The 24,306-nt window shown below is 34.1% G+C and overlaps 4 protein-coding genes across 4 annotated transcripts; 2 read left to right on the top strand and 2 right to left on the bottom strand.

Annotated features, from left to right (window-relative positions):
* Nucleotides 1-114: 114 nt before the first annotated feature.
* On the top strand, nt 115-1,406 carry K444DRAFT_579098 (histone deposition protein Asf1). The gene is made up of 4 exons (XM_024877644.1): nt 115-400; nt 456-495; nt 544-852; nt 906-1,406. The coding sequence occupies exons 1-4, from the start codon at nt 292-294 to the stop codon at nt 1,282-1,284; spliced, it is 837 nt and encodes a 278-aa protein (XP_024744383.1). The 5' UTR covers nt 115-291; the 3' UTR covers nt 1,285-1,406.
* Nucleotides 1,407-7,838: 6,432 nt separating this feature from the next.
* K444DRAFT_16459 (uncharacterized protein) lies at nt 7,839-8,949 on the bottom strand. Its single transcript, XM_024870685.1, has 4 exons — nt 8,786-8,949; nt 8,423-8,737; nt 8,077-8,370; nt 7,839-7,952 (listed from the first exon to the last, which is right to left on the bottom strand). The coding sequence occupies exons 2-4, from the start codon at nt 8,625-8,627 to the stop codon at nt 7,918-7,920; spliced, it is 534 nt and encodes a 177-aa protein (XP_024744382.1). The 5' UTR covers nt 8,628-8,737; nt 8,786-8,949; the 3' UTR covers nt 7,839-7,917.
* K444DRAFT_606412 (uncharacterized protein) lies at nt 8,871-12,453 on the top strand. The gene is made up of 8 exons (XM_024878987.1): nt 8,871-9,859; nt 9,910-10,071; nt 10,123-10,416; nt 10,480-11,103; nt 11,157-11,192; nt 11,260-11,353; nt 11,473-11,592; nt 11,644-12,453. The coding sequence occupies exons 1-8, from the start codon at nt 9,224-9,226 to the stop codon at nt 11,979-11,981; spliced, it is 2,304 nt and encodes a 767-aa protein (XP_024744380.1). The 5' UTR covers nt 8,871-9,223; the 3' UTR covers nt 11,982-12,453.
* Nucleotides 12,120-12,326, bottom strand: K444DRAFT_497106 (uncharacterized protein; the record flags this gene model as incomplete). Its single annotated transcript, XM_024873294.1, has 1 exon — nt 12,120-12,326. A coding segment is annotated over one exon (207 nt), but the record flags the coding sequence as incomplete, so codon positions are not given.
* Nucleotides 12,454-24,306: the final 11,853 nt, after the last annotated feature.

Genomic DNA, 24,306 nt, shown 5'->3' with positions numbered 1-24,306 from the left:
CGGCTAAGCCTAAAATGGAAAGTGCTTACCTATGATCAGCGCTAGTCCTCAAACACTCTAGTGCCTATTTCCACACGTGCGAAAATAAAGTGATTTTGGGAAGTCGCGGTCAACGCGCCCCAAACGCGTCCCACAAAGAAGCCAGCGTCTCCCACTCTCCTCCACCATCCTCCGCAGTGTCTCATCCTCCTCTATTTAAGATCAACAACCTCCCGTTTACATCCAACCTGTTTTGGTCTACCTTCAATTCTACATTCACAACATACAACCTAAAATAATCACTTGCTCAAGATGTCGGTTGTGTCTCTCCTGGGCGTCAACGTCCTCAACAACCCAGCCAAGTTCGGCGACTCATATCAGTTCGAGATCACCTTTGAGTGTTTGGAGCCTCTGCAGAAAGGTATGCAGTTCTAGACCGGAAATAAGCTGCTTCAGATGCTGATTTGCGTCATTAGACCTCGAATGGAAGTTGACCTACGTTGGATCTGCTACCTCGTAAGACCCTCGCTCCTTCTGCGCATAATACACGCTAATATCAATCAGGGATGAGCACGATCAAGAGCTTGACTCCCTCCTCGTGGGCCCAATACCCGTCGGTGTCAATAAGTTCATCTTCGAGGCCGACCCACCGGACACCAACAGAATCCCAGACGCTGAAATCCTCGGTGTCACCGTCATCCTTCTCACGTGTGCCTACGACAATCGGGAATTCGTGCGAGTTGGCTACTATGTCAACAATGAGTATGACTCCGAAGAGCTCAATGCCGATCCCCCAGCAAAACCGATCCTCGAGAAGGTCCGAAGAAACGTGCTAGCAGAGAAGCCAAGAGTCACCCGGTTCGCTATCAAATGGTACGTGCTGTAAAGACAAATCAATGAGTCACCTACTAACATTCAATCTACAGGGACTCCGAGGCTTCTGCTCCACCCGAATTCCCACCTGAGCAGCCCGAAGCTGATCTGACTGCGGATGGAGACCAATATGGAGCTGAGGAGGCTGAGGAGGAGGAAGAGGAAATTGAAGAGGGTGGCGAGGCCGCACCAGATGCCATGGTGCAAGATGCTGAGATGGCTGGCGCAGAGGGCGAAGGTGCCATCGCCGCTGGCGAGGAGTCCGATGACGGCAGCGAGGATCTCGAAGCAGATAGTAGCGGGAGCGAGGAGGAGGAGCTCGAGGAGGAAGAAGTCGAGGTTGAGGGCGAGGGTGATGATGCTATGGAGGTCGATGGTGTCGAAAAGCCCAATGGTGTTGAGCACCACGTCGACGAAGTCATGGCGCATTAATTTCCCGATACCCCATGGCAATCCTACCTGTGTCTAGATTTCATTACTTGAGAGGAGTTTCGATAATGGTTTATGGAAGCGCAGCAATAGTTACATGAGAATAAATGATGAATGAAAAGAGCATTTCCTTTTATTGTTCAGCCTTGCTGGTGATGTTAGAAATGCCAAGCATGGCGAGTGTCCAGTCTTTACTTTGTTTGATGTTGCAGCCAAGTCATTAGAGGTTGTGAGAAACTTTGCACTGCATCTCGGCATCGTTCCTATCTGAAGATATGAGGATGAGCTCATAGATGGATGTTTGCAGCTTCTCTGGTCAAGCGAGCACACCGACAGCTGGATTCAGCTCTCCTGAATAACATCGAGGGTTAGCGCCACTTCCTAATCAATCCACATCTGCCAATGATTGTCAGCTCCATGCCAGGTAGTTCACCCAATTTCCATGCCATTGGACAGGGGAATAAAGTATATGTAGCCAGTAACAAGTACTTGTAGATTCCTCCTTGTTCCAAGTTAACCTTTGTCATTATAGAACATATCGTTGTTAAGTTCACTCGACATTAGCGGAAAGCGTTTCGAAGATCTTCCGGTTCAAAATGAGATTCGTTTATCATTTAATAATATGTACTGCCATTTACAAGAACAGGTAAAAACATCAGACACTCCTTTTGTTTCAAGAGAATGAGAACTGTCAGATCTGAGACATGACAGCAACTAAATCAGTCGTGACAGTCAAAGTAAAAGCGATTATATGTCCACTTAGGAACTAGCAATCGGGTCTTGGCATCACCCTTAGACCACCTTCCGATCTTCTTGTCTTTTCATCTTCGGCAGGACTTAGCCGCTTGGACGAATTGTTACCACTTGACTGACTCAATTGAATCAATCACCGAATGGATTAATTCAATAGTCTTTCACAATTGAAAGTACTTGGAAGCTCTAGAATATTCAAAATCATGTGCTATTGGAATGTACCACGTGTTATGAACAATCAAATCCGGTACTTTCTGATTATTCCTCAAGGTCTTGAGCATCTAAGCCCCACAGCATCTGATACGAGTCGTGGGACATTCACAATTAAACCTTCTATTCTATACCTTGACTTAATATTCCACCTTCCGTTGCGCATTGAACCACCTCGATTTTCTTCCTAGTATCACGAACTCCAAAACCACGAAACTATTAATAACATGACAATTCCTTCATCAAACCCCACCAACGGATTTGGAACCACTCACAATACCACCGAGAAGGAAAATGAAAACAGGAAACCCATCAAACGTCCCTGGAACCGCTGCAGCGGCCAGCGATACTCAGGCTACGCAAGTTATCCTCCCTTCCCGTACTCCCTCTCTAATTTCCTCCACCTCACACCAGACCAGGAGCGCTGTGGCCGTATCAACAAGGCTGAGGATGATATTTGTAAAGCTTGTAGACATAAGAGATGTATGGAATGTGCTGTGGTTGTTGAGGATGTTCCTTTCATGAGTTGATGTCGACGTCGGAGGGAGAGGGAGAAGGCCAATAGTGGTTAAATTTCTCCCCACGGTTGGCGAGATAGTTTAATGCATGGACTTTACTCTAACGTCTTTTTTTCTTTGGTTATCAATGTGAAGAATCTGGTCAAAATGTATATTCACTTTTGTATCCCGCCACTACTTACTTGATCTGAACCCCTCAATATCAAAGCCAAACATACAGAGTCAAGACATCAATGACTAGACTGTTGGCAGACAAGGATCAAAGTATTGTCAATGTCGAAGTACTTGGGATACAGAGTGAGTATTTTTGAGGATGTGGTGGACCGGAAAATTTATGTTGGTGACGGTGGAGGTGAGGTATAGGGGCTCGCTTAGTGTTTGTTAAAAGGGGGAAGTGAGGGTAACCCGAAAAGCTTGAGAGAAAAACGTTCTACTCTTCTATCCTGGTCTTTTACATGGTGGCAATCATGGAGAAGCACCACCCCAGCCTTCTCTTTTCCAAAGGTTCTGCTTGGAAGGACTGAAATGCAAGCATGAATAATATAATATTGAGTCTGCTAAATATAATGATTCGTATGAAATATTTGCGAGATTCTGATAGTGATGGTGATTCACAATACTTCCAAGGCTCTCGTTTTATATAAATGCATTGAGGTTGCCAGCCTCTGCCCACGACCCTCATGGTAAAAAAATTTCACCTCAACTCACGACCAGAACCTTTTTAATCTACAGTACCCGAAGACCTCAAGTGCCAAATCGATAGAAACCCACATCCAAAATCTCACCCAAGCCTGACCATGGGCAACAATACTTCAAAAGCAGTCCCTGCAGTTGCGAGAGACCCGAACGGACCTTGGCAATGCACGAACTCCAATTATTACAGGGTAAAAATCTCTTATAATCTACCGCTCTTATCTTGACATCACAGGTACGATTATTATGCCTACGATTAAATTCCGAAATTACACCCAGGTGCCTCCGATGCAACGAAACTCGTGCAATCGTGCAATCAGAGTCATCTACACATCGAAAGCGGTTTGGTTCTGGTTGCCGGAGTCAGAGAAGGAGTACGCCGAGTCACTAAATGTGGACTACGTAGTTTCCATAGTGATTAAAAGGAATTGTGAGAGAACTTCTCCGTATTCGTGACCGGTGGCTATTTTACTTCATCGCACTTTTTTCCTTGGTCAAGAAATCGAGCATCACAACACCTTTCCACCGTAACATACTAGAACACATCAAACTCATATCTCGCTTGCTATTCATTGATGCACATCACCCAATCTTTGATTCTTACCACACTGCACTTACAATACAATCGAGGACTCTGTCTACGTCCTGGCTACAAAATGGGCAGCAACTTCTCGAAACAAGAAGCATCCAAGTCTAGTCAAATTCCAAACCCAAGACCTACAACAAGTTGCTGGAAATGTGTCAACAACATTGACGATAGAGATGTGAGCTATCCTTGTTAAATTCAAAAAAATGGTATTTCTGGAAGGGTGAATGCGGCACCTTCAACTCTGCAGAAGATGCTGTATGCTTGAGCTGCGGCAACTCATCCGACTCGAAGCAACCGGACGTCCCTAAAAACCATCCGCTGTCACAACCAAGAAGATCTTGACTTATGATTCTGAATCAAGAAGGTGAGGAACATGTTGGAAAGTATTATTCACGGCTTCTTCGACTCGCTAGATTCAACGGCGTCTCCGTTTACACATCTAGATACTCAAGATCGAGAAAGAATGTCAAGCACAGTTGCATTTCACAGATTCAATCAAGTCTTCGAGGAAAAGCTTTCACAAACTTGGATCCCCAACACAAACTCTAGCCAGAGCTCCCGGAGAGCCTTTGCTCTCTTTCATATCACCATGGGTTGCGGTCCTTCGAAGCCTCAGAGACCTCGCCAACGACGGCCTGTTGAACCCGCAAACGGAAAAGCTTGGGTTTGCTGCAAGAAACAGGGCAATCGTCAAGTCAGTTAAACCTTCTTCTGCAAGCATACACCCAAACTAACAGAGGTAGCCCTGTAAAACAACAAATCCAGGTCGTTCAACATTCTGTCGTTTATGTACATACGATAGAGTACCATTGTGCAGAGACTGTTCGGTGGCTGGTGGACATACCCAAGGTCAGTTGACTCTACCTCAATCCTGTTGTGGCTCTTGACTTAAAGATTTCAGGATACCATTGGGAGAAATGGGCGAGCCCCGATATACATGGAAGTTTTCATTAGCTATGATCGGGGGAAATGATGGGCTGATCTCGGGAACTTGCAGCGCTGGCGTGGAGAAGTAGACCACTCGACCGGAAGTGTTTCAGTGCGGGATTTTGGCTCTTAAAATGTCTCAGTTCCATAAACATGTTTGGCACAGTTCATATGTATGTCTAGCACACTAAAGGATGTCTCGGGAAGGGTGGCGAGATGCATTTTAACGGGTTCGGATACTTAATCCATGAGCGAGACTTCCCCAACTTCAGCTCGAGTGGTTGACGGGAGATTCACATTGCACATTGTGATTCAACCTGGGGGCAAAAAATCTCGAAATCCGAAACTCCTCTTGTTGACAAATAACTTTGCAGTTATTGAGGAGCCATAAATTTGTACACTCGGGACTTCTCCGACTATTCATTGATCTACTCACTGTCTATTGTAGCCACAACCCAAGAAAGCGAGACTCAAAACTCTGCATCCACATCGAAGCGGGCAACTCAGGACAAAAGCTACGCAAAAAGGTATTAAATACGATCCTTGGCGTTTGACAGCACCATGGGAGGATCTTGGGAATGTTGTCGTGTAACTGACCCCTTTCCCCTCAACCACGCACCCGAAGTTTCAAGTGCCCGACTTCTAATTCAGAACAGTGCGACAAATTGAACCATGGAGATGCAGCTATGTGCACCAGATGCTTGCACTACAAGTGTTGGGATTGTACCAACGTTGGAGGAAGGCTGGTTCGCTTATTCGAGCGAGTACGGGGACTGGGAATGAAAAATTGAGGTGTGAGTGGAGGGTATTCGAGCTGATGGGGAATTGAGCATGGATATCATGGCTACTTCAGGTGAATGATATTGAGAATAAAGAATGAGAACGATTCTTTGGTAATCCGTACTGTAGCAAGAAGTCGGACAGACGAATATCTGTGAATGACACTCGTGATTCCGAGACTTCTCTCCAAATAAGTTTAGTATCCTTTACATTTCTGCAATTTAGTGACTAATTTGCCAATTTCCCTGCAAAAGCATATCGTTTGAGTTCAACGTCAAGATTGAATACAGAATTGGCAACCAAATGAACCAACTGAAGAACACAAACTATCAAAACACCGGACTTTGACAACATGAAGTGCGGACATGTGGGGTAAGCAAGTTCTTCCCGATATTTAAACCCAAGCAAGATGTTAACAAACACCAACCAGTGCGGAGGGGGGAACCTACACAGCGGTAGAGACTGACTGTACTGTTGGCAAGATAACTGTGAAGAATGTCCAAACTGCTGGACGTTGACTGCACATACCGAATGGATATGTTCATTGGGGTTCCGAAGACCGCAGACTCAGAGGAGACATAGTAATATCTTTGAGGACTGGGAACAAGAAGATACCATTCCTAGATGGTGAGTCGAGTTAGAGGTATTGAGAGGGGTGAAATGGTGGAGTGAGAGAAGACTCCTCCAAATTGCTTATCTTGATAGAAAGTAACACTTCTTTTATTTTCACCACTATGTAGCGTAAGTTGGTGCTTCAGGCAGTCTTCAGAATTCTTTCTAGAAGGAAGAAAGGTACAACTAATTTCTGACTGGTGACCTTGCTTAGAGTGGGGGTCCTGAGACCGAACTTTATAAACAAATTTTCGGAAGTATTCGCGGTGAAGGTATCCTGGCAGCAAATCAATTGATGTCAATGACGACCAACTATCAGAAGCCTTCTCTGTCAAGCACCCAAACCTCTCGCACGTCCTTTGCATGCGTAATAAGAAACGAGATCTGGGCCGCTTCGCTAAAATTAAAGCCTGGCGGCCCTACGCAAGCTCCGGGGCCAGTCTTTAATTTTGCCCTGATCTCGATTCGAGATTAAGAAGGTGACTTTTAGCTTTAATATAGAGCTCTCTCTCTCTCTCTTTGCGGACTGCTATACCTCTAATTATATTTATAGAGCTCTTTTCCCTCTTTTATAGGCTATTTTAAGCCTTACTTTTACTTATAAGCTCCCTTTCTTACTTATAAAACCCTCTTCTTATTAAATATAGCCACATTGCACTCGCAAGCTCGTACTAATATAATATATAAGTATAAGGGAAATTAGTTTTTAAGAGTTTTTATTTAAATATTTAGCTTTTTGCTTTATATACCGGGCCCGGTTCGCTTTCTTATTCCGCTCCCGGTATATATTATAATTAAAGAACCGGCCAAAGTCTATAAGAGGCTTTTTTCGATTGCAAGAGAAGTAGTATTGCTTTTGCGGGCTATTTACCGGAACTATAAAGCTCTCTCGGATCTTCTGGCTCTCTTACGGGTCCTCTCAAGCCTTACTTGCCCCTGTAAGCCCGTTACTACCCGTACTCTTGCCCGTAGCTCCCTTCCAAGGCTCACTCTTACCCGCAAAGCTCTCCCTTTCTCCTTGCAAGCCCTCCCAAGCCTCACTCCTACCTATAGAGCTCTCCCTTTCCTCTCGCGGGCCTTCCCAAGCCTCACTCCTACCTGTAGAGCTCTCCCTTTCCTCTCGCGGGCCTTCCCAAGCCTCACTCTTACTTGCAGAGCCTTCCCAAGCCTCACTCTCACTTGCAGAGCTCCCCCTTTCCCCTTGCAGGCCCTCCCAAGCCTCACTCGCCCTGCAAGCCCCTTACTGCCTGTACTCTCACCCGTAACTCCCTCCCAAGCCTTACTTTTACCCGCAAAGCTCCCTCCCTCTCGCGGGCCCTCCCAAGCCTCACTTGCCCTGGAATTAAAGCTAATAATCATCGCAATATTAGTATTCGTCTATATATATCTCCTCTAATTGCCTCCCTACCAGTCCGCAAGCCTGCCCCTCCCTCTCTCTCTTCTCTTGCTCCTCCCTCTCCTCCCTCCCTCTCTTCTCTTGCTCCTCCCTCTCTGCCCACTCAGCCCACTTCTCTCCATCCTTCTTCATCTTCCTCCTTTCCCTGTCCCCCTCCTTTAACCTCTCACTTGCTCTCTGCCACTTCTTCTCCCTCGCCTCCCACCACGCCTCAAACTCCCCCTCCCCTAGGAACTGGCCTCTTTGTACCCATGACTCCCTTACTCGCTCTTTACTTTCTACCTCCCAAACCCTCCTCTCTGCCTTCCTATCCTTACGCTGCTGCTGCCGGTCCTGGAGCTCCTGCTCCTCTTCTTGGGTCGGCTCCCGGGTATAATCATCGACCGTAATTGCCCGGTATCCAGCAAATCCTCTCTCTCTCTTCCCGGTAGCTTGCTGCCGGCGCTGGATATGATCCGCAAGCTCGGCTCGAGTTGGGGAAGGGTTCGGAACGCGAGTTATTAGGGCTCGGTGACGCTTTGCCTTTAAATTCCGGCGACGACAGGGCTCACAGGTAAGGAAGCGGCCGAGATCGCGGACCTGTAAACAGCTCGAGCAACGGGTTTGCGGCCCTAGGAGAGTTAGTTTGCCCGTATCTGTCCGTAAACAGATCCATTAACTTACCTGTAGCCTGCTCCCCCTCCCCCTCTCCCTCTCCCTCTCCCTCTCTCCCTTCTCTCTCTCGCCCCTGAATCGCTGCATAGCGCAAGGCCTGTCGCTCAAGGCAAGAACCACACGTCGCGGTTCGCCAGCCATCCTTAAGAGGGAACTGGAAGATCGATCGAGGGCAGCGACACCCAGGGCAGTATAATTGATTTAATTCAGACATTGTGGGTATAAGCAAAGCGTAAGCAAAGCGTAGGTAAAACGCGAGTGGAGCCTGCACAGGTTTGGTGTTCCCGTACAGACAAAAACTGGTCACGTGGCAGGGAAAGTTTTCTACAGGTTTAGTACGGCTATTATATAGAAGGGGGGATGGTGGGGTACTTAATCACGTGTCAGCCATCCTTATTCAGCTTTCCTAACCTTTAATTCTGGGTCCATCGCCTTTGAAGCCTGAAGCTCTGCGGCGCAGACGAAATCAAACCATTCAATCCGCACTGCAGCCCCATTCTTGCTGTCAAATCTTGATGAGCTGGCAACCAAGACATATCATACGACCCATGACAAATTTATGGGGCCACCATGCCCAGTAAAATAGGGAATCTGCCTTGATAGGCAACAGCCTTGCGCTGCCAAGGAGGTGGGGGCGAGCTGAGAGCTGCATGATCGATCCCACAGCGCTTCCTGAGCCTCGCGGCTCCTTGCGCTGAATCTAGGAAAAGGGGTAGATGCTGCCCAGTTTCTGCGAACTGCCGCCCTCGATGGATATGTTGTCCTTCTCTCGTCGCATGGCATCAATCCATTGTACGACTTCGGAAAGTCATGTCAGCAGTACCAAGCGTCGCTGAGCTTCTGAAGAAGCTTGACGAACAGCAGCAAGCGCTTGGGAAACAGCAACAAGCCTACTGGCAAACACTCCGCGAAGTCCACGAGGCTCTGGTCCAAGCACCTGCCAGCAACCCTACTCCAGGGCCTTCGGGAGGACCTCCAAGTACGAAATCAGCGAAGAAACAGCGAAGACGGTCGACGCAAGAAACTAAAACCGAACGACCTGCGGATTGGATTGCAAAGGCAAAGTCCGACCGGCCAAAGGATGCCGATGGCAGACCTCTCACTTTGGGCAGCTCGGTCATCACTGGCGAGAGCGACGAGTCCGACGTCGAAGAAGAGTTCTACGTACAGAAACCTCTCCCTTCTTACACATTCGACCACGAAAACCTGAGAGACCACTTGAAGAAACACAAGTTTAATGAACATGGGCAGGAGCTGTTGAAAACGGAGGTCGACCATGGAAGGCTCCTTCATCCAACACTATTTCGTGAATATCCCTCGGATGAGAAGTGGCACAATTCCCACTACTCGGTTTTTGATGTGAGCAAAGATGGGGCGCCATTGTCGAGGAGTGAGGTTGTGGAAAAGGGGAGCCATATCGACTCTGCCATCTGGCAAGCCATTCAAGTAAGAAACCTTACTGCACTCTTAGTCCACTCGAAACTGATCATTGGCAGAATCTAAATACGGATCCCGAAAGTCAACGACCTGCAGTTGGACGGATTACAATTGTCCGAGAACCATCTCCTATAATCCTGGGCGCCTTGCATATGACGATGAATAAGGACTTCAACATGGATGAACTTTTCGACTATCTTGCCAAAGGCGATCATTCGCAGGTGAGTCGCAAATCCTGGGACTTTCGACTCCGGCACTCTAATCCTAGGTAGGCTCACGTTTTAGGCCGCAATTTTTCCCACGACCACCGAGAGCAGCGATCGTTCGTTTTTAAATTTGACTACTTCACCATAGTTGAAGATGACGTGCAGCCTATGCCATGGCAGCAATCGGACAGTGAAGAAAAGTTACGAAACAAGCCGCTGGACCACATTCCACTCTCAAGATGCAGCTCTGTGGTAGCCTTGTCCTTGTCTGGTGAACCTATGAAAAGACTGCGAAATAACACAAGGAAGGCGAGGAAAGAACACAACGACCACGGTCTCATTTTTGATCCATGGGCACCAGTTAGTTCTCTCGTCGAGCTTGCGCTCGCGTCTCTTGGGTCCTCTATACTGACCGGATGATAGTGGCATGTAGTGAACATCCAATGCTACCCCGACCATAAAGCTAGCTTGGATATCCACGACTCAACGAAGCATTACGTGAATGGTCCAGAGGCCTTCTTGCACACGGTTCTCGCTGAGTTCCAGGACGCCGAGAAGAGATTCGCGCAAATTTACAGGAGAATCAGCAAGCTTGTTACTCCTCCTTCGGACTTCATGTTTGATGGAGGACTCAGGGACAAGCTTCTCTTCGAAGACGACGAGTTCACATACTCGCGACGGTACTTTTGGGGCTTCCAAACTCTCGGTCTAATGCGAGATGGCATAAAAGCTATCATCGATGCATACGAGAAAACATTTACGGATGACGTTTGGGAGGGGAAGCATAAGACTCTTTGGCCGATGATGGACGAAAGGTCGAAGCGCAATGAGCACTACAAAAAACGAATGGCCCATCTCAAGAAAGATTTCGAAAAGATCATCAAGGATCTGTACAGGCTGGCTGACGATAATGATGAACGAAGGAAAGAAATTCGGACCCTTCGTGACCAGTTGTTCAATGGGACAAGTGTTCTAGAGAGCAGGAAGAGTGTGGAATTGTCGACCGTGACCATCTTGCAGGGACATAACATCAAGCTGTTGACATTGGTATATCACCCCCGTCCACTCGAATATTTGTGCAATGCTAATCCAAGAGATAGGTCAGCATTTTCTTCCTTCCTTTGACCTTTGTCACGGTCAGTACCTCCGGCCTCCTTTCTCCGCTCCCCTTCAACACCGCGACGTAACTAACGCGAAATTCAGTCCGTCTTTGGCATGACAGATATGCCATCTCATCACTTCTTTAAATATTTCGCCGTGACCATGACTACCGTCTGCATTCCATTCTTTCTCTTGAGTAAGTCATCTGAATCTTATCCTTGAATTCTCATGCTCAATGGAAGGACATCCTAAACAAGTTTTCGAATTACCCAAAGACGTTCTCATGTACGAAAATGCTAACGGTCGGATCTTCAGTTGGTTCACTGAACACAACCTCCGGGATGGAGTTTTGGAGGGGAAAATGGCATGATTTTCTTGACTGGATCCAATTTTGGAGATCAACTCACCAGGATGACGCGAGCGTACGGAGCGATGGTAAGATTTCCCACGCATACGATCACCAAAACGTCAAACTGACGGGCTCAGAACACACAACAAGGAGAAGATCCATGTCCATAGACCCCAGCTGGAGCCGTGGCCGGCGACCCTCGGTCTCCAAAGGACAGCGCGAATCAATAGTTTCAATGACGACTTTAGTAAAAGGAAGGGCGAATTCTTCGGCCGGACATTCTCAACCTCGGAAGGAATCTGGAATTGAACTCGCGCAAGTTAGCGAAGGCGAATCCGCCAACTCGACCGCAGCGAAGACAGCAACCCAACCCGTCACACCTGTGGCATCGGCCGAAAATGGGACAACGAATAAAATTTCGTGGTTTGATAAATTGACTGGGGGTCGGAAGAGGAGTGAAGAACATAATGTATGAGTGGTATATAGCTGGATTTTTCTTGTTGAACGATTTACGGCCTTTCGATGCGCATAGTGGAGCGGGATAGCATCAGATACCACATGTTTTATGTACGGGCGGCTCCGTCAGCCTTTTTAGGTTAATACCTTGATGAAAGTAATGATTCATTTTGACAGGATTGGGATGGTGTTGGAGGTCAGATGAGACGGTCAAGTTCCTGATGATGAGCAGGCCGAGGATGAAGAAAGCGCAAATTCTCATCGTCCAGCCAAAGCCGACTTTGGGAAGCAGGCGGATCACCATTATTGGGAAGATGACGCCTCCTAGGAATGAACCTGCTATTGCTAAATCACCCACAATAGCTCGTCTCTTACGAAAGTATGTCATGGGCTAGGGTATAACGAAGTCAGTTTTGAGCGATCGGGCAATGATGGGGGTTTTAGTTGAACCATAGTATCGCTTAAGTTGAACCATATTATCAAACTCTGCATATGCTCGTTTATTTAGCTGAACCATAGTATCGCTTAAGCAAGCGAGACTGCTAGCCGAGCAAATGAATAGGTTCTGTGGCAGTTATATTTTGGGTATCCCTTCGTCCGGTGAGACATGGTCCGTACTAGCGGCCGCACACGAATATCCCTTGTTAGGTAAGAATACAACCATCTCCTCCAATCAGGCTATCCGCATGATACGGCCGCTAGTACGGACCATGTCTCACCGGACGAAGGGATAAGCTCTACATATGCCCGCCAGTGGCTCTACTAAGGCCCACAGCTAGCTAGTCGACAAAACCGAGAAGCGAGATTTGATTTTCTGATTTTCGATTTCTGATTTTCTGATTTCTGACAACCATATATCCCTGCCCCTCTATTTTTAGGATACACCTCACTATTACTCTAGTAATTTAGCACTTATATTACTAAAAGTGCATTGTAATAGTAATATATAGCCTGAACTTATAATATATTAATATTATTAATACCTTATTTAATTATATTAAAATACTATAATACTTTATAAATCTTTTATTATATTATAATACTATTATTAAATAGACTTATATAAATATTTCTTATAAAATAATTATAATAAGCTTAAAAGATTTATAGAAAATTAATATTAATACCTATATAATTAAATATTAATTATAAAAATAAAATATTTAAATATATATTTAAATAATAAATATATATTTTATATATATATAAATTATAATTTTATATTATTTAGAAAATATAAATAAGGAAATATTTAAGAATTTTAAGAATTATAGCTATATAGCTTTAATTACTAAAATTATTTATATATATAAAAATATTATATTAAATATAGTTATATTATAATATATTTAGATTCTAGAAAAAAAGAAATATAATATAGGTAACTAAAGCTAAATATAGTATATATAGTTATATAAGCCAAGTATATATAACTAGCCTATAATTATTATATAATATATATCTGTCTAAAAGAGATATCTGCTAGTATTCTTAATAGCTAATTTGTCCAAAAACGCAGTTTTAGCTAGTATTTCTATCCTAATCCGGTAATTCTACTATATCTTATCTAGTATTTCTAAAGTCTACTAAGCTAGCTAGCCTAAGGCTAGTAACTAAGCTTCCAGAAGCCCAAGGCCTGTCCAAGTACTATAATATATATAAAATCGAGGTACTAGAAGTATAGAAGAGAAGAAGAGGAACTGTCTATATATAAAGACGGCAGAAGGGCAGTCGAGGCTATATAGAGTATATAGTAATATCAGGTTAAGAAGAGGGCTCGTCGACAGGAGAGCAGTCGATGCCGCAGGAGCTCGATTTATCGGCAGGAGGTTCGATCGCAGAAGAGCAAGGCGATAGAAGCTCTTTGGGAGGCGATAAAGGCTCTGCAGGAGCCAGAGAAGGGGTTAATAGCGTTACTAATTAATGGCTATTGCAGAGGTAATCGTCAAGGGCTTTGTGGACAGTATCCACAATTAATTAACGAAGACGTTCGTCCAGGACTAGTCCAGAACAAGAAGGGGCTATTGCAACGTCTGTATAAGCCATATTCCGATTTAATAGTCGTTTATATAGTACGGAAGCATTGGGAGGGCAGTATCGGTCGCTATAACGGGCGAGAACTCTGATTCAGATAATAGTAATTATTATATGAATGGCGATAATTAAGAATTAATTTATTTATTGAAAGAATACTCAATTAAGAGCTCAGATTAAAAGGCATTACTACCACTTGTTATATTAAATATAGTTGTATTATAATATATTCAGATTCTAAAGGAAGAAAGATATAGTATAAGTAGCTAAAGCTAAATATAGTATATATAGTTATATAAGCCAAGTATATATAACTAGCCTGTAATTACTATATAATAAAAAAGCTTAATTTTATTTATTATATAATTATAATAAATAAATAAATAGCAAATAAATAACTATTTATAATACTATAAAATAAGCTAAATAATAGACAAGTTATAAATTATAAATAATTATATTTATATATATATTTTTATTAATAAGATTTATTAGTAATTTAATTAATTTTTTTAATATTTTATAATTTTATTTTAATTTAAAAAATTAGAGCCTTATTTACTAATATATTTTATTATTTATAAGAAAAGCTTATATATAATATTATAATTCCTTAACCCCGAAATAATTATATAATAAATATAATAAATATAATTTAAAAAATATATATTATATTTGGGCTAAATTAGATTTAATTAATTAATAAATATAATAAACTATTATTATTTGAAATTAAAATATATATTTATATTAATATTTATTTATATAATATTATCTAAATATATATTAGAATTTCTAATTAGATTATTTAATTAATTATATAATAGTATTTTTAGATTTCTATTTAAATAAGCTATTTATAATATATATATTTAAAATATAAATAAATATCTAACTAAATTTAATAGCCTAATTAGACTAGTATTTATATGAAATTATATTTCCTAATTACAACTAGTATTTCTATATATTTAATAAAATACTAGATTCTATATATAAAAATATATAAGCTTTAGAAATAAATATTAATTAGTTTTATTTATAGGAATTATATAAGATATATAATAATAGAGTAATATATAAATAATTAAGGTAAATAAGCTATAAAGTAATATTTATAAATATAACTAATTCCAAAAATTAATTCTAATAAAAACTAATTAATATTCCTTTTAAAGCTAGAAGCATTTCCCTATATATTTTCTAGTATTTAGCTAAATATATAAAGCTTTTTACTTAATTAGGAAACTCTATATAATTTATATAATTCCGATTATAAGCTTTATTTAAAATAAGAAATCAGATCTATAATATCTAATATCTATTTATATATTATTATATATATCTATTATATTAATTTCTTCTCTAAGCCCTTATTTTTAAAAGGCCTAAGAAAACTGCAAATAGCTTTATAAATATTTCCCTAAAACTATTTTGGCTATTAGCTTTCTCTAAAAACTTTCTATAATTATTCTATTATTATATTAGATAATAGAATTAAGGATATAGTTTACTAACCCTATTCTATTAATTTATAAATTGCCTTTAGTAATTTCCTCTTATAAAGGTAATATAGATATAATATATACTATTAGATATAAAGCTTATTTGATTTTCTAATTAGTTTATAAATTCCAATTTAGCCTCTATTTATAAATAAATTATTACTTTATAGGCCTAAAAGCTTAGAAAAGTTAATTTAATCTTCTAGTTTATTTATAAATTCCTTTTTTATAATTTTTTAGATATTTCTAATATAGAGCTAGTTCCGAATTTATAATTACTATTCGGGAAAAATATATTATAAAAAGGCCTCTCTTTTTCTATTAACTAATTTTCTTTTTTCTTAACTATAATACTATATCTAGCTTTTTTTTATTTCTTGCCTTTTTCTTCTAAGCCTTCTTTAAGCCTTCTTTAAGCTTCTTTAAACTTCTTTAAGCTTTATTTATATTTCCTTCTAATTTCCTCTTCTACTTCTTTATCTATTAAAATAAATTCTTCTTTTAATATTTATTAGTCTATTACTAATTATTTGGCTAATACTTTTATAGCCTTAATTTACCTTTACTATTTTTAATATTCCAAAAATATTACTAAGTTTCCTAATCTTATTTATATTAAAAGTAATAATTACTCGATATATAATTATTATTATTCTAAAAATAAGAAGTATAATTCTATAAGTTATAAATTCCTTTTTTTATTTCTTATTCTAATACTATTTAAGGTTTCTTAAATATATATAATATAATTAAATTGCCTTTTTCAAGCTATTAATATATATAAGTATCTTATTTAACTTTTACTTAAAAGAAAAAAGGCTATTATAGCTCTTTATTTATATTAAATTATATATATTTCTTATATTAAAGCTATTATTTAAAGCTAACGAATTTCTCTAATAATTTAAGAAATAGATTAAGTAATTCTTACTAGCTTAATATAAGTATAAAGTACTTTTAAAGATATAATTAATATTCTTTAATATTAAATAAGCTTATTTTCTTCTTGTTTTTTTACTAATAGCTAATAGTTTTCTAGGCTAATTTATTACCTATTTCTCGAAAAAATTCTAATAAGAATAATAATAAGAATAATAGAAAGTAGTTATAAAAATAAGGTATTTATAGAATACAGAAATTAGAGTTTTTAGAGTTTTTAATAATTTTTATATAGTTTTTCCAAGAATAAATATATAGTTTTTAATAGTTTTCTAATAAAAGTATTTGTCTTTTATATTTCTATTTAGCTAATAATATTATAATATTACTCTTTTTCAAGTATTCTTATAATTCTTGAACTATATTCTCTAGATTATTTAATAGTTCCTATATATTATTTACTAATAAATAGCCTTTTTAATAAATAAAATACTTTTTTTCTTTTTTGCTTTTTTTATAGACTATAATAAATTCTATCTCAAATTCCTCTTTATTTTTAATCTCGACTAATTCTGGTTCTATTATAATACTAGCTTATAGGTATTATAGTTATAAAAAAGAAATATAGAAAATATTATAGATCTAATATAATAATAATAATTTCAAGTAATATATCTATTTATATATTCTTATAACTTCTAAAACTTTAAAGAGACCGAGATATCTATCTATTAGCTTTATACTAAATTATAGCTATTAAATATTCTTTATATAAAATATAACTTTATTATATATCTTAAATTCCTTATTAATATACTTTTTATTATAATACTTTTTCTATATATTTACTGCTTTTTATTATTATTTCTCTAATATCTCTCGTTTTATTTAAATTCTTTATACTTTTTCCTATATTATTAATATTTCTTTTTTTGAAATATTATTCTTAATATATAGTTTAATACTAGAATAAAATCCGTATAATATATAAAATAGAGAAATTTCTATTATTAAATATATAAAGTTATTATATATGAATTCTATAAAAGTAAGCTTTATTATCTAGTTATTCTACTAGTAACTAATATAATACCTCAAGTATTATTTTAAAGTTTAATTTAAATTCTCTGTTTATCTATTAGTTTATAAATAGAATATTATATTTAGCTATTATTAAATCTTTAAATAGAAATATAGACTTAATTAGAACTTGCTTATAAAAATAGATCCTTTATTAGAGGTTATATCTATAGATATACTAAAGTTTTTAATAATATAATATATAAATAGCCTTACTAATTTAGAAGCTAAGATTTCTTTAATAATCGAAATATATTATACTATTTTTATATATCTATTAATAATAATAAATATAGAATTATATATTTTATTATAAAACCTAAAAGAAAATAGCCTTATAATAAAATTTATAATAATTTCTTATTATAGTTTAAAAAAGAGAAGAAATAAACTAAATATACTATATAATAGATATCTTTTTATTTTAGTTTATTAATATATAAAACAAGTTCTAATATAATCTTTTATATTCTTTTTTATATTTTACTAAAAGTATTTTCTTTAGAGAATCTCTAGTATTTTACTAGTATTAAAATACTTATTTATAGAATTATTATAATTAGCTTATAGTAATTCTTCTTTAAAAGCCGGCTTATTTAATATATAGATAGTATTTCAATATCTTAATAATTCAGATATATTAAGTTCTTAAGTTTTAATAGCTTTAATAGAAGTTTCTTTTAAAAACTATTTATATTATTAGTATTATACTAATAAATTAAGCTTTTAGTATTATAATAGTAGTTTAAATAATATCTCTCTGCTTTTCTTATATACTATTTCGAACCTAGCTATTTATATAGTTAGAATCTATAGTATATATTATTTATAACTAGCTATACTAGTAATAGACTTAAATAATAGTATTTCTAGTATTATTCTATTATTAAAATAAATTTTCTTTTTGAAATTCCTTAATATTTTACTAATTAAAAAGTATTTACTTTTTTTTTAGGCCTTATATTATAGTATTATAGAAATAATATAGTATTTTATTACTATTACTTATAGGGCTCTTTATTCTATATTTTATAGCTTATTATAAAATATAAATAGTAAAGTATTTTTATTTATATCTATTATAAAGTTTGGCTTTTTTAATAGCCTATTAATAGAATTATTATACCTCGGCTAGTATTCTAAAATAAAGTTAAAAATAGCTAGTTCCTCTATCTATTTTATCTATTAACTATTTAGTTTTCTTTTAGTTATAAAGTATTTCAAGTTATTATAATTTATTTTAATAATAATAGTATATTAAATATATATTAGATAATACTATTAAATATAGAATACTATAATAATAGCTAAGAATTTATAATTATATATTTTATATCTGCTTTTAATTATAATTATCTTTTTTAAATAAAAGGCAATAGAATATTACTTGGCTTTTATTTCTTTACTAAAGAACTAGAAAATTATATTTATAATTACAAATTCTAAAATATCTATTTCTATATAAATCTTTAAGGCTAGATTAAAATAATAAAGAATTAGTACTATTATAAATATAATTTATAGCTTTTTAAAAGCCTTATCTGCCTCATTTATTTAGTTAAAATAATATTATAAGTTTCTATTAGTTTTTAATAAATTAGTTAATTCTTTTACTATTCTAAAGTATTTATAAATAAACCTCTAATAAAAGTTAGTAAAACCCAGAAATACTTGAATTTCCCGGATATTATTCTTTAAAGCCAGCTATTCTCTAATAGCTATAACCCGGCTAGCTTCTATTTCTATACTATCTGAGCTAATTATAAACTCTAGAAATTCTATTTTCCCTATATTAAATTCGCATTTTACTAAGTTTATAAAAAGCTAGTATTATTATAACTACTCGAATATATATTAAACTATTACTATATATTATTCTGGATTCTCTAAATAAATTAAAATATTATCTAAATAAATTATATAAATAATATCTATAAAGCTTACTAGTATATAATTAATATATATTTGAAATATTACTAAAGTATTAAAAAGTCTAAAGAATATAATATAGTATTTAAAATATTTATAATATATTTAAAATACTATTTTTTATTTATTATTCTCCCGGATTTATAACTAATAGTAAATATTCTTTAAATCTAGCTTTATATATATCTTTATTTTATAAAATCTATTTATTATTTTACTAATAAATAGTAATAGTATTTGGTTTTTAATAGTAATTCTATTTAAACTCCGGTAATTAATATATAGATATAAGCTGCCTCTTTTCTTTAGAATAAATATAATTAGAATACTAGCTAAACTAGTAAAATAATAGATTTATTTCTTTTCTAAACTAGTATTAAAATATTCCCGAAAAACTTTAAGCTCTTTTTCTAATAAAGTATATATAGAATTATATAATAGTTAGAATTCTGGTTTCAAATCTATATAATATTCTATTATATAATAGTTAGATAATATATTTATAGCTTCTATAAAAAATACTCGAAAAAGATTCCGATATTTCTTAAAAAATATAATTATTCTATTTATAATAATAGTAGTAATTCTTTAACTATTTGTTATATAATAGGCAATTAATAAAAAGATATATATCTTATATTTTATTATTTTAGTAAACTTTCTAGTATTTAGAACTTTAATTTTCTATAATTAAATCTAGTATTTCTATATTACTTTTTTAAAGGAAATTAGAGAATTAATCTAATAAAGCTATAAGAATTCAAGTATTATATTAATATAATTTAGATTAAAATTATATAATATAAAATATATATTAGTTTTCTTTTAGTTTTCTAGTATATTTTCGGTAATAATTCCAAAAATATAATCTCTATATAAATAGATTCTTCTTTCCTCTAATAAGATTAAGGAAATTACTTTTAATATTAATAGAATATCTATATTTAAAGCTAGCCTTCTTTTTATATAATTAGCCTCTATATTCGAATTAACTAATATTCTAACCTTATATTTATCTTTCCTTATTTTAATAGTAACCTTAATTACTATTTTTATTTTAGGGACTTTATTTTCTATAATATAAATAAATATAATTATTATAAAATATATCTGTTTTCTGACTTCTTTAATTCTGGATATTTATATACTTTATAACCAGATTTATTATAATTATAGCAAGTCGGTTTTTCTCGATTAAGGCAAATAATAATATAATAATTCTTTTTCTGGCAGGTAAAACAAATTATACTAGTTTTATAGATTTCAATATAGATACTATATTAGATTTTATTACTATATCTTTATTATTCCGGTTTTATAAATCTTATAATAGAAATATATTTCTTTTCCGTTTTTCTTTAATTTTTTTTTATTCTTTTTCTTTTACTATTCTATTAGCTTATTATTATATTTCTATTAAATAAATAGATTTAAGTTATTTTTAATTCTTATAGCTATAGAAATAAGCTTTTCCCTTTCTTATAAAGTATTTCTTTAATAATTAATTTTATTCCGAATCTTCTATTTTAAGCTATTAAATAAATTATTTCGCTTTTATAGTAAATTCATATATTCTAAATTATCTAATAGGCTATTTAAGTAAGATATAAAGCTTTAAATATTCTAGTCTAGCTACTATTTAGTATTCTTGAACTTAATAAAAGTATTATTATTATAGTTTTCTAAATTTAAAATAGAATTCTTTATAAATTTAATAAAAGTCTTTTAATCTATAATATTAATATTTACTAATTATTTCTTATATTTCCAAATATTTCTGGCTATATCCTTAAAATAGGAAATATAATATATAACCTTTACTATATCTATAGCCTAGATAATTCTATTATTTTTATATTATTTTAATTCTATCTAGTAAAAGAAGTTCTGGGCTTCTTTAATACTCTTTTCTCTATAAGTTAGTAGTTCTCGGGTTTTTAAAGCCCTTCGAACTAAGGGTACTACCGGAAGTATAATAGGCTCTATACCGGATATCTAAATATTTTTAAGATAATAGATCTAAGCTTCTAGTTTCTTTAGATTTTCTTTCTATTACCTTTCTATTTCTAATTTAATAATATAATAATAAGCCGCTACTAATTTCTCTATTATTATTATTATTTTATTAGCTAGTTCTAGAAATATCTGAATTCTATTTTCTTTTTCTAATTAGGTAATATAAAAAGTACCTAACTAGGTACTTCTCTAAATATCTGACTAGATTATTCTAATAATAGTAGAGATATTTCTTCTAGTTAATATTCTAGCTATTAATAATTTATTTATTAATAGCTTGACTATCTTATAATAAACTATTTTTCGAAAGTTAAATTAATTAGAATATAAGATATATAATAGTAGAATAATATATAAATAATTAAAATAAGTAAACTATAGAGTAATACTTATAAATATAATTAATTCCAAGAATTAATTCTAATAAAGACTAATTAATACTTCTTTTAAAGCTAGAAGTATCTCCTTATATATTTTCTAGTATTTAGCCAAATATATAAAGCCCTTTACTTAATTAGAAAACCCTATATAATTTATATAATTCCGATTATAAGCTTTATCTAAAATAGAAAACTAGATCTATAATATCTAATATCTATTTATATACTATTATATATATCTATTATAAATTAGTTCTTGAAATTAATTATACTTTTATATTTTATTTTATATTTTATTTTATATTTTACTTTTTATTTTAATTATTTATATAATATCCTACTATTATATATTTCATATTATTACTCTTATTTCTTTAAGGCTAATTAAGGCTTTAAACTTTTTCTTGTTATTAAAATATATTTTATATTTTTATAAATAGCTAATTTATTAATTATATATATAAAGAATTATTTTATTTTTAGGAAAAGTACTAAAGATTAGTAAATTAAATTTTAGTAATAGAAGCTTTAAAAAAGCTAGCTATATTAATAATATATAAATAATTCTATTTTTCTATATTTGCTTTTTATTTTTATTATTATTAAAAGAAAATATTAAATACTAATAATTATATTATTTTTTACTAAAGCTACTAGATCTAGTATTATTATATTAAATTATATAATTAATTCTAATTAATATATATAGAACTATTTTTAGGAATTAATTTTTACCGGGAATTATAATTATTAATATTTATAAAACTAGATTATTTTATTAGTATTTTATATATAATAAATTTAAAATAAAATATATAAATTTATAAAATAAAAAAAACAAATCTAGGTCTAATATAATAGCTAGTAAACTATTTACTATATATAAGGCCTCTAGGCAAAATATAATACTAAAATTATTTTATAAATATAAAGTTTTATAATATAATTCTTAATAATTATTTAATTTAAAATAAATAATATAATTTTATATAATTTTATATAATTTTATATAATTTTATATTAATAGTTTATTTATATATTAATATAAATATTAATAAGTTTTTATTAAAAGAAATACTAGAATAATATTATTAAAAGCTTATATTTTATAATATAAATATAACTAATATTTATATAAAAAATATTAATAAAAATAGTAATTAATTATATATTTAAATTTATTACTAGCTTTAATATATAATTCGAATATATATAGCTTTAGAATAATTACTAATATTAGAAAAGTTTAAGAAATTAATTAATAAATATAATATTATTATTATATAAAATAAAATTCTTAAATAATATATAATATTATATTAATATAATTATATTATAATATAATTAGATATTTTCGAAAAAGAGAAATAGATATAAATAGCTAGAACTAAATATAATATATATAGTTATATAAGTAACTAGCCTGTAATTATTATATAATATATATCTGCTTAAAAGAGATATCTGCTAGTATTCTTAATAGCTAATTTGTTTAAAAACGCAGTCTTAGCTAGTATTTCTATTCTAATCCAGTAATTCTATTATATCTTATCTAATATCTTTAAAGTCTACTAAGCTAGCTAGCCTAAGACTAGTAACCAAGCTTCCAGAAGCCCAAGACCTGTCCAAGTACTATAATATATATAAAATTGAGGTGCTAGAAGTATAGAAGAAAAGAAGAGGGACCGTCTGTATATAAAGACGGCAGAAGGGCAGTCGAGGCTATATAGAGTATATAGTAATATCAGGTTGAGAAGAGGGCTCATTGACAGAAGAGCAGTCGATACCGCAGGAGCTCGATTTATCGGCAGGAGGTTCGATTGCAGAAGAGCAAGGCGATGAAAGTTCCTTAGGAGGCGAAGGAGTCGATAAAGGCTCTGCAGGAGCCAGAGGAATCAATGGCGTTACCGACTGACGGCCATTGCGGAAGCAGTCGTCCAGAGCTTTGCGGACAGCATTACAGAGAGTGTCTGCAAGCTCTTGAACAAGGCGTTCGTCCAAGACGAATCGAGGACGAGGAGAAGGGGCTATTGCAACGTTTGCATAAGCCATATTCCGATTTGACAGTCGTTTATATAGTGCGGAAGCGTCGGGAGGGCAGTATCGGTCGCTATAACGGGCGAGTCCGATTCAGACGATAATTATTATACGGATGGCGATAACTGGAAATCGATTTGTTTATTAAATAGAACGCTTAATTAAGAGGTCTAATCAAAAGGCATTGCTACCACTTGTTGTATTTAATGCAGTTGTATTATAATATATTCAGATATCTCCGGAAGAGAGGTGTGGGCACGGATGGCCAGAGCTAAATACAGTATATATAGTTACGTAAGTGACTAGCCTGCAGTTGCTATGCAATATATAAGCTAAAAAATACTTATATAATTTCTAATAGTTTAGAACTTTATTTAAAAATAGTTCTTTATTAATAATACTTCTAATAATATAAAATAATTAAGTAAGCTAATTATAAAATAACTAGATATATTAAAATAAATATTATTTATTATTAAATATA

Source organism: Hyaloscypha bicolor, assembly GCF_002865645.1.
Source record: "Hyaloscypha bicolor E unplaced genomic scaffold K444scaffold_10, whole genome shotgun sequence".
In the NCBI taxonomy this organism is placed as follows: domain Eukaryota; kingdom Fungi; phylum Ascomycota; class Leotiomycetes; order Helotiales; family Hyaloscyphaceae; genus Hyaloscypha; species Hyaloscypha bicolor.
The sequence above is the reverse complement of the archived record's forward strand: the minus strand, read 5'-3'. Positions and strand labels throughout refer to the sequence as shown.